Here is an 18,028-nt window from a genome sequence, read left to right on the forward strand (position 1 = left end):
CAGAATCGGGTCTCCCCTGTGCCTGATCCTCACCATGTGTCTGTGAGAGAAGGAAGGGGGTGTAAGGAAGGGGGCATGGAGGCCAGGACAGCCCCAAGATGAGAGCTAGTAAGCCGAGGGGTGATGTGAAGCTTGATACCTATGATTCTGAGTCAGGAAACAGAGGTGTAAAGTCTAGTGGCCGGGGTGCTGGTCTACCGACCGCCCGTTCGCTCTCACCCCTAGCTCTGACTTTCTGCGGTAAGGGAATCCTTCTTGAGCCAAAGCACTTCTCCACCAAAGGGTACCAAATGGGAGGTCCTTCACATCAGGGTCATGACAGCATTAGGTCCCTGAAGTCAGGTTCAGAGGCACTAAAAGGAAGAGTTAAGGTCATCAAAGGTAAAGCATGCTTAATTCAAGGGGGCCCTGAGAGGCTCCCTTGCAGAGAAAGCAGAGTACAGCTCAGCCAAGACAATTTGGGTTTGAACCTCAATTCTTCCATTTTCTCCTGGTGTGACATTGGGCATGTTACTTAGCTAATTCGATGGTACTTAAGAATTTTTGAAATAAAGACAGTCAAGTACTCAGAAAATGTTACTTTCCTTCTCCACACCTGCAGACCAGCCCATGCCTGGGCCTTTACCCACCTGAAAGCTGCCCAGAATCAAGATCGCCAGTTTCAGCAGGAATCTCGAAATGGAGAAGCCCACAGCCATCACCACTCAGCCACGAAGCCCTCCAGGTTTTGAACACTGCATTACCCAGCGAAAGAAGCAAACACTTGAAACTTTTATGAAGTCAGACTCCAACCACATCTATTAGTCCAATTTCCATCCTTCCAACTGTGTATAAAGCTGTTAGGAAACCTAGCAACAAATTGAGTCTTAGTTTGAACCACTCTGAGATAATACAACAAGAAGTCAATTCAGTACCCATTCAATCCATTTCAACCCATTTTTTTCTCATTTAAGCAGAGAAGGATATGGAGACCCAAAGACGGAATGAACCTTGTTCCAACTTACGTAACTCACTGAGGGCACTTTACTGTAAGGGAATAAAAGCAAAGCTAAAAACCAGGTACCAGATAAATTCCAACTGCTTTTGAAAAAAATTAATCACAATATGTTAAATTAGCTGAGAGGTAAATATAATTCTATTCTTTAATTATCTGCTAGAGTAGTGATTTTTCTGAATTTGGATGAGTTTAATTCCTGTTTGTCCCCTCAACTATTAGGCAAGGCTTCACAAAATTCCTTTTTCCTGATCTCATGTGCTGGGTGGTGGTATAAAGGAAGCAGGAGGATTTTGAGGGAAAGGAATAGTTCATTTTTAGGGTTGTTTCAAGAACTAAATGCTCTGAAGGAAGCAACTAGCCTGGCACAATTATAGGGACCTAGTTAGTGTTAGTCGAATCTTAGTGGTTAGATTTAATAGTCTAAGCTTTTGGATTTTGAACTAGATATGAAAACATGCAAAAGAAACCTCTGAAGAACACCTTCACCCCTCTACTGAAGAGAGGGGGTGGGCCGGGCAGAGCTTTCTCAAAGGGCTGTGATGAAAAGAGCTGCGTGAACAAGATGCTGTTGGAGCCTGGACCCTCGACAAGACCTGACTTACATCATTTTTCATGTATGAGAATTTTGACTCTAAGCTCCTAGAAGGCAGGGACTCCATCATACATATTTCTCCAGATCTCCTGGAGCAGACACGATGGGAAAACAAGTAAGTCCTCATTCCATGACTGTGGAATGACTCATTTAACCAGAGACCTCAGCTTTCTTATACCAAATCATTGCATTGAGCTCTACCAGAAAGTCTTATAAACAGATAAGCTAAAAAGCTTTTGGAGGGATGAGGGAAGGATTGGGAGGCAGAATTTGGATGAAATTGAAATGATTACCTTAGTAATCCAAGGAAGGAGGACACTGGTTGTGGTTGAACAGAAGCATTTTGAATGTCTCTTAAGAAAAGAGTAATTTTCAAACCACATCTTTCTTATCTGCATAGTTCTTATACAGCCAAGGGGTGCTTAACAGGGTGACGTCTCTCCTCATGAGACATGTGGCAATGTCTGGAGATATTTTTTGTTGTCACAATTCAGGGGGCAGGGGGCCAGCCGAGGCTACTATTCACCATCTAGTGTGTAGAGTCCAGGTACCCTCACAACCTCCCCCCATGCTCAGGACAGCCCCTGACAACCAAGGTCCTAATCTGGCCCCGAAGGTCAACAGTACTGAGGTTACAAAACACTGTTCTAGCCCGACATGGAGCCTGGAGCCGACCAATTAAGGGAACAAACAGATATGTCAACTGATTTTGACAGGAGGAAAGAAGCATTAACAAATACGCTCACTGGGGTTTAGTTCTCACTGGTGTTTCCCATGTTTATTTGGTATTGTCTTTGAACCCAGTGTGACTCATTATCAAGTATTCGAATGTGTCAGATGACTTGGTTAACTCTTCCACGCAGAAAGCACTGAGGCCCTGTTGCATGAAGATGACACACACTACCCCTTGGGGCAGTTTAGGGACACAGGTCCGTTTCTGGTTTTCCCAGTGTCCACTCCTCTACTCCCAGCAGGAATAGAACTAAACAGGAGAGAAGACAAAGTTTCGATTGTGTGTTAAAGCTCACCTTTGTCCCCCTGCCTGCAGAGATGTTATTCCTTCCTTTTCAAAGCCCTTTCGTGAGGCCAGCAGACAGGTGAGAAAAGGATGACAGGCTATCAAAGAGTTTCACAAGCTATAGGAATAGACAGTCTCCTTGGTTAGCTTTCAGGTTCCGCTGTTGAGAACCCAGACTACACTTTAAGGTTCAGGATACTGTCTCAGCACAGATTTAATTGAGCCACAGGAGAGTAGTATTGGGTAGGCTAAGGGGGGAAAATGTTGTTAGAAGTGGGTATACGAATGCATTATTATCTACTGTGACATTTCCCTGTCTTGGTAAAAAGGGTAATAGGCCAAGAGTATAGCAGCTGTAGCCTCTGGTCTTAGTTTAGAAATGGGCAGTAGCCTAATGTGGTTTTATTTCAAGGCTGATCCAAGCACCAGGCTTCCTTCAAAAAGAATTTTTTCCCAAACTCTCCAGACCACCTTATGCTATGAAAAGTTAACTAAACTTTTTAAATCTTCTCATCCCGAAAAAAAATAAAACTTCTTTCCTTTTTTGAGGCCACTAACGAAGAGTTATTTGACCTTGGACAGGGGGACAGAAAACTTTCATTCAGTTTTGCATGGGAAGTTCACGTTTCCTTGTGATCTAAATTCGTAAATCCTAGATGAAAACTCAGCTCGATTATGTGGACTCTACATCATATTGTCAGCTCGACAGTTCTTCACCGCAAAACTGTGTGTTTGTTCTTTTTATATACTAGCTATTTGATTCAGCCAGACCTTCACTCTTAGACAAGGAATCAGTTTCCACAGTCTAGCAACATTGCCCGTTTGTAAAGTTGGCAGAAAACTTGCTTTATTGGAAGCTCACGTAATGCCATCCCTGATTGCAGCACTGTAATACAACTCCAAAGTATGTCAGTATTAAAATACTGAACTCAAGAGGCCACCTACTTTTAATTTGAATTCTCCCTGGTCCAATATTTTTAGGCTATTGAAAAATATTGAGCAAGCTTAACTATATTAAAAAGGATAAACAACAAAAGAAGAAATCAGGCTTGGCAAAGATGTAAACTTGAGATGCACTGCGGGGATGAAAAATCAAGGACATCTTTACAAAAGACCTGGTCTTCCTTCAGCAGTTAGGCAGTGCGTGATTCCTTACCACACCCCTTCTATCAAGGGTCGTTCTAACCAAACGCATTTGAGTGATTTACGCTAGTTAATTACAAGAAGTGTAATAAGATGTGAGTAGTGGAGAGACATTTGTTCTATACCGAAGTGAACAGGGCTACAAAGCTTTGATGTTAAGAGGGATAAAGGAGAGGCTTGCATTACATTAGTACCTCCTTACTGCATTCTGCTCTACGGATGTCTGTTTCCTGGAGCTCAGTCTTCCCGGGGCTTCCTTAGTAACTCTTTCTCCTGCTTTTCCTCCTCCCACTCCTGCGGAGTCCTTTCTTTTCTAGAACACCTTCTCCACAGACTCTCCCTCCCTAGGAGATCTCTGCTATCATGCCTTTAATATCATCACAGGCTGAGAAGTCGTAAAAGTCTACCACTAGCCTAGACCTCAAGGCTGAGCACTTTAAAGGCAGGTCCTCATAGTGTCTGACACAGAGAGAAGTTGCCCAGTAAGTGTTAAATGAATGAAATACAAAAATGGCTTCATGGGACTTCAGTGGCAGACACGTGGAGGAAAGCGGAGTTGCCCTAGACAGGCCCGTCCCAGAACCCGGCTCACCAGCTGACCACAAATGTATGCGTGAGCCCCGGCAAGATCAGCAGAACCCACAGGCTACCTACAGCTGACCCAGCCAATCTATAGAGTACGGGAAGGAATAAAATTGTTCCCATTTTAAGGCATGATGTTTTAAAGTAACCTAAAACAAGAGCTAACTGACCGTTCAAAGTCTGCCTTTCGTGCCCGCCTTCCCTCCTTGAGGGCAGAGATAGTACTTCCTGCCGATGCTGGGACTAAACCCAGCACCATCCCTGGTTTGTACAAGAGGATAAATCCCTATTGACAAATACATCAATTCTCTTCATGGTGGCTGGAAGCACTGTCACTCATTTGCTGCCTAGAATAATGGCAAATGGCAGGTGGAACTCAGAGTCACAATTTGTTGTTGACAGACACTGTGCTAGGCATGTGGTCTCTATTTAGTAGGGATGAAATAAAGGATGTATGTTAAATAGAGTCTTAATTGAGAAGGGAGACAGTTAACGACTCCCCCAAAAAATGCTGCACTAGAATAAAAGGCTCCCAAATTATTCCGATTTGCTTTGGGGATTTTTTTCCCTCCCTCAGTAAATATACTGGGTATATTTAACCAATTATCCACTAAGTGAACAGCTAACCATGCATGCCAATTAGAAATTTCCTGAATCAGTTCATGAATCTTCTAATATGGATCTAAAATGCTACCTTCTCAGAGGAACATCAGGGGATTATGGATGGAAAATGGCTGAGGAAGAAACAAAAGAGAAAAGTTACTGGCTGGCAGCGTCCTTAACTCCCAGTTTTTGAAATGCCCTCGGTTCCTTCCCTGTTGCATGAAAGGAAGCAGATTTTGCTCGCAGCCTGAGGCAGCCTGCTGGACAACTGTGCTCCCTGTATGAATGGCCGGCTTGGGCCCACATTATCCCACGGAAGGCTGTGGTTAGGCTGGGCCTTGTCGGGCCAGCTGTCTTCCATAAAGGGCTCCAGTAGAGGGACCACGTGAGCGCTACTACTTTTTTGCTTGTGTTTTTCCTCAATAAAGTATTTCAACTAGCGATGTGTGATGTGTGTGTGTGTGTGTGATGTGTGTGTGTGTGTGTGTGTGTTCACACCTTCTATTCAAAGGAGGCCAACTAAGGACCACAAAGGGCACGTTTCACTTGTCTCAGTGCTTTGTGTTTTCCAGGGGGTGGAGTCCACCTAGCCACGCAGACAATGGCAGGTCTCTGGTAGAGATGACCTCAGACAGTTCCTGCCCCACTGAGGTCCTCAGTCAAGGATCTGCACATGACCCAGGGGAAAGCGCTCACGCCGAGAGAGAGGATACGAAGGAGCGCATAACCCCAATATGAATGTGTGTGTCCCTATAAACTCCTTGCGTTTCAGACAGACAACCCTTTAAAGGGTCCAGCCTTAGTGCACGAGATCACTGCATTCCAAAGTGGGCACAACAACCCAGAGCATGAACAGAACCTCTGACCTCTCCCTAGGAGTGTCCGAAGCCCGAGGACCTGAGAACAGGTGTTTTCTATCAGCATGGACCCCTCTTCAGAAACACGGCACTTTTCTTGGGGAGGCAGCTCATGAAACAACGAGTTCAGGCTGCTTCAAGGTCTAGTGGTTCCATGAGGGCAAGTCTGGGTTAGAAGCATTATTGCACTTAAGGAAGCACTGCAGGAAAACTGACCTGCACTTGGTAGATGTTTATTTAGGGAACAAAGGAGAAAAGTATGTGACAAATCTCAGGGGTCACCATTTGTCTAACCTCTTGCCTTCTGCTAACACCAACACTCAAACCAGGATGTGGGGAAACCCACAAGGGAAGTCTCCCAATGGATGCACTGGGTAAGTGCACTCTGCTGAGAGGTTAGAGGTCATTCTGCAGTCTTTTTCTAAACAGCAACCCTCAGCAGCTGTGGTTAAGACGGTGCTGAGCTCTTCAGCATGGACTGACCTAGAGAAGATCATGCTAAGTGAAGTCAGTCAGACAGAGAAAGACAAATACCCTAGAATATCCCTTATATGTGGGACCTTAAAAATAATGCAAACGAATCTATATACAAAACAGAAATAGATTCAAAGACATAGAAAACAAACTTATGGTCACCAAAGAGGAATAGTGGGGAGAGGGATTTAGAAGTTTGGGATTAACAGATACACACTGCTATACATAAAACAGACAAACAACAAGGTCCTATTGTAGAGCATACAGAACTATATTCAGTATCTTGTAATAACCTATAATGGAAAAGAATCTGAAAAAAAGGTATGTATAACTGAATCACTTTGCTGTATACCTGAAAATAATACAATATTGTAAATCAACTTCACTTCAATTAAAAAAAACCCCAAACCAAAACCAAGCCAGAAAAAGATGGTGCTGAGCTCTTTTGTCATCTCTTGCACGTGAAAGGGGGAGGCAGGGGTCAGGCTGCAGTACGAGCTGAGGCAGCACAGTGTGGCAGAGGAGAGCAGGCTTGGGAACGGAAGAGACTTGGCTTCTAATCCCAATTAAGACACGTATTAGCCGTACGACTTTGAAGTTATTTCCCATCTCTACACACCAGTATCGCCACCATGCCCTTCAAGATGGATGCCACCTACCTCATGGGCTGGGAAGATTAGCAATAATAAATCTAAAGTGCCTGGCATAGAAAAGATGCTAAAAAATTGCTAACTAAGCACGTAACCAAAGCGCAGTACACAATGTCCCGCACAGACCACACCACGCAAATTACCGAGACCTTCTTCCTGCTTCCGGAGGGAAGAGGACCATTTCGCGGCATCTCACTCCTTGTGAAAGTCACACAGAATAATCTCTTGACAGCGACCCAACCTAGTTCCGTAAGACTTTGTCTTCATGCGTCTTTAAGTCAGTTCTCACTCCATACTGAAGGTTTTGTCATTCAGGAATTGAGGTCAGCAGGAATTTTTTGAGCCAAGGTTTTGAGGTAGAAGGTCAATTGGCCCGAGGTGATTAAGAACTGGCCTGCAGCCCAGTGAAGAAATCCCAATTCTGACGCTGTAGATGGTACAGCATTTTGACCGAGTCAAATTTGATGAGAACTTGCCCTGGAAACATTCTGAAGTTCAATCTCGCGGTTTCTCTTTTGTCTGAAGAAGAGGTCACCTTTTTAATGCACTGTTTTCCTGACAGCAGCCAAAGGTCCCTCCACCTCTGCGGACCTTCGTATCCCCGGCCACGTGTCTCACCGAGACGACACTGCAGTCACTGCAGAACAAGACGGGAGCTCTTTCTGGACTGCTTGTGAGACCAAGGCCTTCAGAGTGAGCCAAGCTGGATTCCAATATCAGCTCTACCATTTTCCGGTCAGATGACCTTGGACAAGCGGTTTCACCTCTCTGAGTCTCCATTTCCTCATCCATAAAATGGGGACAAACAAAACCTCACCTACTTTTAAGGATTTTTGTATGAATTAAGACAATATTAGGTACAGTGCTTGGCATATAGTAAATTCTGGATAACTGTCAGTTATTGTTTCCATTATTGTCTTCCAAAGGCGAGAGAGTGGGGTTCCAACAAGTGATGAAAGAAAACTCATGGCTACTACCTAAACCTCTAAGTCACACCTAATCCTCCAGAACTGGGCAAAGTGCTCAGAGCAAATCTTCATAACACTCCTATTCATGGCACTGATTTCAGTGAGCGGAGAAATAAATAAGCAAGAGAATCAATTTTTTAATCATTAAAAGTGATCTCTCTTTATTTCTGCTATTCTAGGTGAAGGGCACCGTCTGGCTTAAAGAAAGCAGATTAGGCAAGTGACCAGTTTATGTTCTTTATCTAGAGACCACTCTGTTGCGTTCAGATTGAATTTAGCTTTTCACTCATCATTCTCCTCTTTCTTCATGTGTCCTGGACAAGGTCGTCACCTGAGAAGGGAGTGTGGACAGTATTTTTTTCCTTTTCACCTAAGATGTTGTCTTGGCACTAAAATTCCTTTCACACAACAAACCCACATAGAGGGTGAGAGGGGGAAACCTGAGCACAGGAGAAGCCATGGATGGGAAAGGGCCTGGTCTTTGGAGGCCAGGAAAACCACATTCAAATCCAGTCCTGTCATTCACTGGGAAAGTGCCTTCGCCTGCCCGTATTTTCTTTTGCTCACTGTGAAGCGCTGGGAGCAGCCCCTACCCGCCAGGGTCTTTGTGACCGTGCCTCTAAGGCGCTCTGCACGGTGCTCTCACTGCATGAAGACGTGACCTGGCGGAACTGGGCGCTCTTTTCCTTCCTCCTTGGAGAGCTGGTCTTCCAGATAATGCACACTTGTTGCTTCCAAAGCTGGACATGCGTGAAGGTTGACCTGGAGCTGTTCTGAAAATACGTATCTTAAAATAGCTGGGGCTCAGAAGGAGAAACAGGCGAGCACATGGGTGGAAGTGAACATGTGATTTTGATGGGCTGGAGTGAGTGCGGATTTTGGCTGTGAAGCAAGACAAGGCTAAGTGACTGATAATATGCGGGATGTAATATCTCTTGTTCCACACTTTCCCCGGGGCATTATTCAAGCTGCATATTCTTAAGCACACTGAGAAATGCTGTAGCGTATAACAAATGAACACCTGAATCAATGTACTTTAGAACGCTAGGAATGATTTATAATCATGGAGAGCACTTAAAGTCTCCCAATCGTGTCAAAGTCAGTTTTCACGTCCACGCTGCTGTCATAACTTTCCGCTGCAGGAGCTGGCGATGTCTATGGTGGTAAGAGGGCAATGCTTCAGTTTCGAGAGCCTCTGGCGTAACTTGGGGACAGATACCCAGATCACGAGCAGCTGGAGTCACCTTTTGCAATCTCACCCTAGAGCAGCGGCAGGCAGGTCAAGAAGCACACAGAAGTACTTCTTGGGTATGCTGATACGCTCTGCTCCTTCTCCATCATCTTTAAGTACAGTCACACATGGTCCCGAGGAATGCTTCCTCCCACATTTGTAAGCTGAATGATAGTTTGAGAGCAGAGCAAGTGTTTCCACAACTGCTTGCAAGAAAGGATGTCGGTCACAAGGTGGCAGATTACCCCACACTTCTAAGGAGAAGCCTGATTATATTTCTAAGAGTGCAGAGCAGCAAGGGAACTTGAAAAACGTAGCAGTGTGTGTGTGCGAGTGTGTGAGTGAGTGAGTGTGTGTGTGTGTGTGTGTGTGTGTGTGTGTGTGGTGGGAAAGATGGATACCTTACATGGCCACAAGCTCTAGAGGTCACAGAAGTGCTGCCTGTCCAGCAGTGCCCTCTAATCACAGGGCACCTCCCGAAGAGGCCCCTGCAATCAGCATGATAAGAATTCTGAATTGACAGCTGACATCAGCTAACGGTCCTAAGGCCAAGGTGATTTTGTTCTAAGGCCGTGATTCCCATCCAGTTAGTACATTAGAATCACCTGAGGAAGCTTTTTAAACAGTACCCACTTGGAGCTTCTTCCACAAGACATTTTGCAGGGTTTTCATTTGGACAAGTTATTAATTAGTTGGTTGGTTTGGGTCTGATGTTGGGCTCAAGCATCAGTATTATTTAAAAGGTCTTCGGATGATTCTAATGCGGAATCAAGGTTGAGAATCATGGAAGTAACGTAAGCAATGTTACTCAAAGTAGGGGCCACAGGCTTAGTGCTGATCTGTGAACCTGTCACTAAGCATATTTTAAATTTGGCTCAGCTGAAGCTACTTTTCACAGCAAGCCAGCAATACTTCCCTGATGCAGGAAACAGTGCATGGATTTACATGCTGGCACAAGCTCCTCATCTCATCACGGACTGGTAACAATTTCAGACACAGCCCCAAACCACAGACCAGGCTCTGAGTAGCATTTCCCCAAAGACAGTAGTAGGTCGGGGTCAGAGAGAAAGCGGGTTACTTGTCAAAGCCCAGTTCGGACCAGAATACATGGTTCAGTGGGGCCAGCATATGCCATTTCCCACAGCGAACTTGTGGGATGTTAACAGGTTTTAAGAACAAAAAGCATCCCGGAGCTGGAAGATGTTGTTTACGTCTGAACTGCCCAGAGTGAGAAAGATTCCTCATCTGTAAGACTCCTCAAAACCGTTAATACCTTCTTAAGCACCTTGACCCTCTGAGAGTGGTGTGGAATTTGGGAAACGGGTATTTGATCCCAGAATGTGTCCTTTCACAAAGACATACGATCAGGGTTTCATGAAACATAATTTGGGAAATACTGATCTGATGGTTACTGTAGAACATATGAAAGAGGGTAGAGTGAATGCAGCATTCTCTTCGACCAGGCCAGTGGGTTCTCATTTAAAACAGAAGAGTGAACATCGGAGCAGCACATCTGGAGCCTCTCCCTCACAGAGGCAGCCTTCCAGGCTTCAGGGTTAGGCTGCACTTGGGGAAACAGTGAAAAGTCATCCAGGCTACGCCTTTTGGGATATGCACCACCGTGCACCTGGGTCATCCCGTGCTGGGTCAGAAAGGCAGATGTTCTTAAGTTTCCAAAATCACCACCCTCATTCATCCAGTAGACCTTTCTGAGCACCTTCCCAGGGCAGTGTTCATTTCAACAGAAAGGCTTGAAATGGTTCATTCCTGGTTGGCGTCACACAGGAGAAATATCTGGCTCCAGTGCATTAACCGAGGGAAACCGCAGTCAAGAGCTGGAAAGGAGAGGCCACCTGCCAGGAAGACATCACCATCACCTCGGTGGGAACACGCAGGCTCAAAGCAGAAGAGAGCCCTGTTGCTTTAAAGGATGAATCACTAAAGAAGAAATGGTTGTTATTTTCTACAGTAAAAGCCTGCCTGGAGACCGAGCTGCATATATCTAGTAAGAGAATCATAAATCCCCATCCTGACCTGAAATTGAATTATTGGCTGTTAAGTATACTTCCTTGATCAAATTAGGAGTTTTCCAGAGAGTGGAAAGTATCTCCAAAATATGATTTAATGCTGTGTTTGCTGCCATTAGGCGGGGAAATAGGAAAGAAGAGAGACTGGCTTTCAGCGCCGTTCCCAGCTTCCTAATGTCAGCAGGGTGTGCCAAGTTGTCTTCTGAGGAGGAGCTGCCACATAACCCAGAGAAACACATCTGAATATGTTACTCATCGCTAGTCACCCGGGCTTTCAGATTTCTGGCTGTTTAATTTGATTTCAATATGGACCAATATTTCACTCTTTCTTGTGACTCCGCAATGAAGCTGCCATTTGCTTCAATGAGCAAAGTAAACTCTCTAGTGATGTTTTGTCATCTATCAGGTCATAAATCAAAGGCAGGGTGACCCTAAGTCACAGTTCTTTTGAAATTAAAAGATTAAGGATAGTCTTTTATCTCCTCAGAGTCACTCAAAGATATGGCCCCAGGTTTTCCTACTAAAATAGGAATAGGTCCCCAGTTCTCGCCCTCAAGGGGACAGCTATGGAACCCAGGCCTATCCTACCTGTGAGTCAAGGCATTTTCAGGTGTCGAGCATCCGAGGTTGCTGAGTTTTATTGAGCTATTAATTCAAACAATACGAGAGCCATTTTTCTCAAAAGGCAAATTAGTATTAAAATGAGGAAGACACACAACAGGGGACAACAGAGTTGAAGAAAAAGCGAAGAGGAAATTTCCCTCCACATGTTCCTTATATTCCTCCATCTTCTTTCTCTCCTACCATGTAGGCAAGACTGACATTCACGGTGCCAGATCCTCTTTCTGGGATAAAGAAACCAAGGCATTACCAGAGTAACAGTCATTGTGTGAGTTACAAAGGTGCGCCCTTCACAGGGGGCACATACTGTGGCTTCCTTTTGGTTGGTGAAATCTGCCACACTTCATCACTGGTCTGGAGCACAGATTCTTTTCGCCTTCAACCAAAGTCATGGTTGGATGCCTCTCTGAATCAAAAGGTTATGGATGTCCTGAGGGAGATGAAATGTACATATATATTTTTTAAATCACAGGAAAACAGGACTGTAGGAAGGAGGCCAAATGCTTGAGTAAAAGATGGTGACAAATCCCTGAGCTCTGGAATATTTTCCTCTTTTGCATTAACTCCTTCAAATTCACTATTGTCATCAGGATTTTCAATCCAAAAAGCAAATGTTGAGAATCCATGATGTATTTTTCTCTGGAGATTTTGAACATTATCTCCTTAGAAGCACGTCTAGCTTGTTGTGATTCTTTTGAACAGTCTTCAAACATTGGTAAAAGCCCAATGACTGGCATTTAGGAAGCAGCATCTATGCTGATAAAAGACTGGCTTCCAGAAGTGACTCTAAAATCAGTGATTTCATTTTGGCACACATGGCAATGAAAGAAAAAAAATGAACAAAAGAATAAAGCTATGAAGATTATACTTTCTCTTGCCAAAAGGCTCCTGGAACAGTAAGAAAAAGATTTTGGTAACACTCTCCACCCTCCATGTGGCTTTCTTGTAACAAAGAGTGTGGCTGGTAACAGGCCAGATTCGGCTCTCAGATATCTGTGTGTGCTTCTTCTGCCAAATTCCAGGACTCATATAAGATGACATCACCAGTGATTTTTATGGAAATAACCACATCACTGAAAATCACAAGTATCTGGAACAGACTAAAGAACTTTATTTTTGAAATGGCTGCTCAGAAATAGAAGCCTGTTTTTGGCAAAGTGTAATCTGGCCTTAGTATACCCTGAAAAGCCAGCGAACTATTCCAGGCCCTCTATGTACTGTTTTTACATGAACTCTGAGGGCCATGGACACAATACCAAAATGTCTTCAAAAGGATAGATGATTATTAACAACTGTAAATAAGTTATCTGTATCAAATCTCAGGTGGTCATAAATTATGTATGTATGTATAAGACAATCTTGTTAGAAGAGGTCACCCTGGCAGCTTGGCATTGCATGGATCCAACCATGGATGGCTTAACCACCCTGCCCATTGCCTTCACCTGCAGTGGAACTGGTGGACAGCCACAGCCAAGGTCAATGAAGATCTCATACTCTGGCAGAGAGATCATGAGAGGAACTCTCTTTCCAAAATGTTTCACATGAGAAGCAAATGTTTCAAAGTATGGACGCAGTTTAGAACTGAGAGTCCATCCATTTGTAATAAAGAGACCTTTTGTTTCTACGAATTATAATAAAATGTGACAGCAACTGTAAGAGAGAATGGAAGACTGTACCTTACAGCATTTAAAAACCAGTGTTGCAAAAATCTTCCAGGTTGCCAGAATGGCCACGGAACCCTTGCAAGCCCACAAGTACTTCCCCTCCTGCAATGACGGGCTTCCGGAGCCTCCATGAAGTTGGCATTTTAGTATCTTAGCAGTGTTTCCTTATTTATCCAAGGTCTCTTCCACAGCATGTTTGCCTTGCCCCCATCTAAAGTCTTCGGGATCCTGTTAATTTGTACAGAGATCAGATGTATTCATTTTAAGGTCTGGGTTCACCATTAGTTTCTGGGCCTTTGTTGGAAAGGGGTACAGTAAAATTGTAAACAGTATTCAAATGTCATCCCAGAAAACCTCCAATGTCTCTACTACTATTTACAAATAATTCATACGAATAAGGAAGGAAATATTAGCTTCACTATTTCAGAGGATTTGGCATGAAAGCAACACGAAGGGAAATCTTCAATCTGAAAGAAGACAATGGCCATCAAAGTATACAAGGATGGCAGCCACATTAGAAATACCCGACGCGTGGACGAAATGACAGATTAAAAAGGATCCAAACCTTATATAAGAGTTTCACTGCTAACTGTTCTCGAAAGAATTCTTCAGAAAACATTCACAACGATATTCACAATACACTCCGGATGACATTTTGAAAATGAATAGATCCTGTCAAAATTATATGTTAATAAGAAAAGGGATGGGGTCTTAAATTTCGTTATGCAACTGTTTTTTTTTTTAAATCCGAGAGTTGTTAAAACAATTTGAAGTTAAGTATCTAGCCTAATTGCTTGACTGAATTTAACCAACTGCTTCTCAAATGGCTTATTATAATATAATGGCTATAATAACATAATTATATAATAAACAGTATATTTCTATAATACAGATATTGTTTTGTGCTTGCAAATATATATATCACACACATGCAACTTTAGAGAAAAGAAAAAAATACTGGAATGTATCATATGTACTAAAGTAATTGTCACTAGCTGAACTTTTTTTGTTTCATTGAAGCATAAAATCAAGTAAGTATCTCCTCTACGAAACCATGAAAACTTGGACTTACTCACTGTAAAGGGTCACCATTTACATCTCCAGATGAGTAAGTGTTGACATCAGAACTCAGAGGCAAAGTGGATAGCTGGGATACCAAAGTTTGGGTAGAAAACAAACGCAAATGCTCTATTCTATTGCTGAAATAGAATTAAACATAAAAAAGGTACACTTCTCATTTTCTGCCAAAGAACATTTAAAGCTCTATGTGGAAGGAAGGAAAATGGGGAGACTTTAAGATGTAAAAATTTGCTTCTAAAACTATAGACTAGTCAATTTGGGGTAATTTCCTTAGACACCAAACTTTGAACAGAACTACGTGGCAGTCTTTTCCAGGTCAGAAAGACAGTTGTACTGAAGATCCCATAATGCTGCAAAAAGGGCAACTTGAAATAAGAACAAGGGCCCTTCTAGAAATCATACCAGAACCACTTACGCCAAAGTGCACACCGGCTGCCAAAGGACTGGTGAATTCTGTCACTTCCAGTGTCATTCACTGGGAAACTGCAGGGATAGTATCTGGTCTGGGGGGAACACGAGCTGTTGGATGATCAGTATTTAATTAGAAGGCATAGTATACTTCTCAAATATCATTTTGGAAATCAAAATGGACACAGGTGGCAAAAAGCTGACCACATTTTGTGAGGTGAAAAATGTCCCTGTTTGATATATGCCAAAAAGGTGAGGGGGGTGGGGGTGAACGGATCCTCTTTCTGGAGACAACTTTAAAGATAGATTTGGAGCGTGGATCGTGATGAACACCTGAGTGACTTCAGTTTAAGTAACAGCAAGTAGAGCTTTCCAAACCTGTACTTGAGCTGAAAAGCAAAACAAGCTACTATGGGTTCCTCGAGGCATGCATTTCACTATGGCCAAGCGCACGGGGCGTGCATGACATGGGGAGTCGGGGTCTGCTTCAGCCGACTGAGTAGATCATGAGCATTCTTCGAACACAATGCAGAAGGCTTTATGGAGTGGAGAAGAGTGAGACAATTTGGCACCATCTTCTCATTGTTTCATTTGGGAAGGGCCATTCCTCAGCCGACTGCTGCTTCAGGAAGGCAAGGTGATGGGAACAGACCCAGTGGCCCGATGTTGGCTACAGGAGCAAGCAACTTTAGCAGCCAAAACAGGGCAGCGTCATGAGCCCAGCTGAACGGCACGTGTCAGCTGCGAGAAGCAGGAAGAGCCCGAGGTGACTGTGTTAGACAGTGTCCCGCCCGAGGCTGCATAACACAGTCACTGGCGAGCCACGGGCCTCGGAACGATGTCAGGGGCCAAACAACACACAGAGGGCAATCAATGCACAGTCAAAAAGGGAGAGAGAGAGAGAGAGAGAAGGAGAGAAAACAAGCAAGACACGCGTCCGTCGTGCACAAACCTTCGGGCTCTGTGTTTTCTTTGTGATGTACTTGCTTCAGCGGGCAGCAGAAGATTTCGTGACACTTAGCACGAAAGGGGGACTCTTTTTTCTTTAATTCCGCAGATTGGATGGAATCTTGCCGTAACATAATGTATTCCTGTGTGCCAGGGGGGGCGTCATCCAGAACTGTGGTCACCACATAACAAAATGAACTCAAGTTAGAGCTTCACGAAAGCAGCGAACGTCTTACATCAAATCTACTCCCAGGGAAGACTAAAGAAACAACATTCCCTAGGCGAGTTTCAAAGAAAAGCATTCAGCAGTTTGGGGAGTTTATTTTAGGGCCTTGGTTTACAGTACAAAAGCCCTGGGAACAGCGGACTCAACTCTGCACATCACTGTTGCGAGCACAAGGAGAATGTAACAGTCTTTCAACTGGACCGGAAGTGCGCTCACTGAAACATACTCATACCAGTACCCATAATGGATCTAAATAAACACCATGGAGAGTTCACGTTTCAATTTGAGATAACATAGAAATATTTACAGGTGACAATGGCACATGTCCAGCAATGATTAGTGCATTCGTTTATGTTTCTTTCCTTGATCTGCTCTGGTGAGGGCCCGACTTCCATGCTTTTTTTATTCTTTGTTTTCCAGAGACAACTGGGGCTGTCACCAATACCCTCCCCATATTCAAAACCCCCTAACGAAGAGAAGAAATTCCACTTGAGAGCCCAATAATCAACACTGGATAGAAGACCTACCTTGCTGAGTTGTGGAAGACAGGGGCCCGGCGCACTGATTTGGGCCTTAGATATACACCAAGTCCCCTCTCAGCTCTCTAGGCCCTTTGGTCACTTTCCTAAGTAAGATTGTGAATTTCTAGTGTTTTCTCCCTGCAAAAATAAGGTGTCTTCTTTTTCAGGGTCCACTGTAACATCCTTTAGCCTGATAACTACCCACTGAAGTGGGTGCAAATTTGATCTGCATCTACAGAAACGGACTGACCCCAGAATGGATTTTTTTTCTCTTTCACGCTCTGCCCAATGAGGCCATCCCATTCTGCCAGGAGTGAGTCAGTGCCCCAAAAGCTATGATTAATAACATGCTGACTCATTCTACTCCCCCAAAATGCATACACTTAACATGCATTTAGAAGGACCGATATCATCAGCAAACTTCCTGTGGCAAGAAGAATACTGTGGTGTTTGTAAAACATAAACCGCTTATGGCTGAAATGAAATGGGAGCTGTAGCTTCCGTGCTTGGCAAAACATTCCCAGCTCGTTGGCTGGGATCTTAACGGACTTTAAGAACTTTCTTTCACGTAGGAGTAAAAAAATGGGCTAAAAACCAACATAACTTTAAAATTAGTATTATGAGCTTAGAACAAGTTCTTGATAGATTGCCTGTATGTGGAATTGTTGTCTTCCTTTATAAGTCATTAAATTATGCAAGAAGGTAATGAATATTTTAGTCAGTTCTCTATTTTCCTCCTGCATTCAGCAGCACTAATCGAAAATATTATAGAGACAAACCACCACAGCTTTTCTTGGCAGACAGTTCTCTTCATCTACTAGGAATGTGACTCTAATTTCATGGAATCTGGTCCTTGAACGCACATCTTTGCAACAGCTGCTATTCACAACATTTGCAACCATTTCCTGCCATGAGCAGAGAGTTCTGATAATATGGACACTTATCAAATTCCAGCGTCACAGGTGAAGACCAATTCTGGTTTCACCATCCAAAATATTTAAGGAAAACCTTCTCAACTTGGAACTCTTTTTAAAAAAAAAAACAAACAGCCACGGTTATATAGAAGCCGAGAAATTCCGTTTTCATGCACTGCATGTAAGAAACAAATTGTAAGATTAAAGGACCACTGGAGGATTAAAAAGAAAAGAACAACTTCGGGATAATACATAGGGAAGTTGTTATTCAGAAAGACGTGATAAACATCAGGAGACTGCCTTCCATTTTCATTTTTCAGTACTCACAATGACGTCACAAGTGGGCATTTCTGGAGATTAATGGCCGGCTGGAACTAATAGCCCTTGGCAGACTCTCCAGCCATCAGCTTTTCCCAGCTGGTCATTAATTCTCAGAAAAATGCCTGGCACTGCCATCATTATTGTTTAATTAGATACAACTGGTTATCTGTAACGTACAACAAA

The 18,028-nt window shown here is 43.6% G+C and overlaps 1 protein-coding gene across 4 annotated transcripts in view; it reads right to left on the bottom strand.

The window, feature by feature from the left end:
- FGF13 (fibroblast growth factor 13) overlaps nucleotides 1-18,028 on the bottom strand; it is a 464,387-nt gene that overhangs the window by 168,720 nt on the left and 277,639 nt on the right. For 3 of the 4 annotated variants that reach the window (XM_032475824.1, XM_032475825.1, XM_032475823.1), the window contains exon 3: nucleotides 15,868-16,035. The exons of the other annotated variant lie outside the window; for it this stretch is intronic. In XM_032475824.1, the coding sequence (XP_032331715.1) occupies nucleotides 15,868-16,035 (168 nt within the window). The remainder of the gene's footprint in view (nucleotides 1-15,867; nucleotides 16,036-18,028) is intronic. 4 annotated transcript variants of the gene reach the window in all.

The sequence above is a fragment of the Camelus ferus genome, chromosome X, assembly GCF_009834535.1.
Source record: "Camelus ferus isolate YT-003-E chromosome X, BCGSAC_Cfer_1.0, whole genome shotgun sequence".
NCBI classification, from domain to species: domain Eukaryota; kingdom Metazoa; phylum Chordata; class Mammalia; order Artiodactyla; family Camelidae; genus Camelus; species Camelus ferus.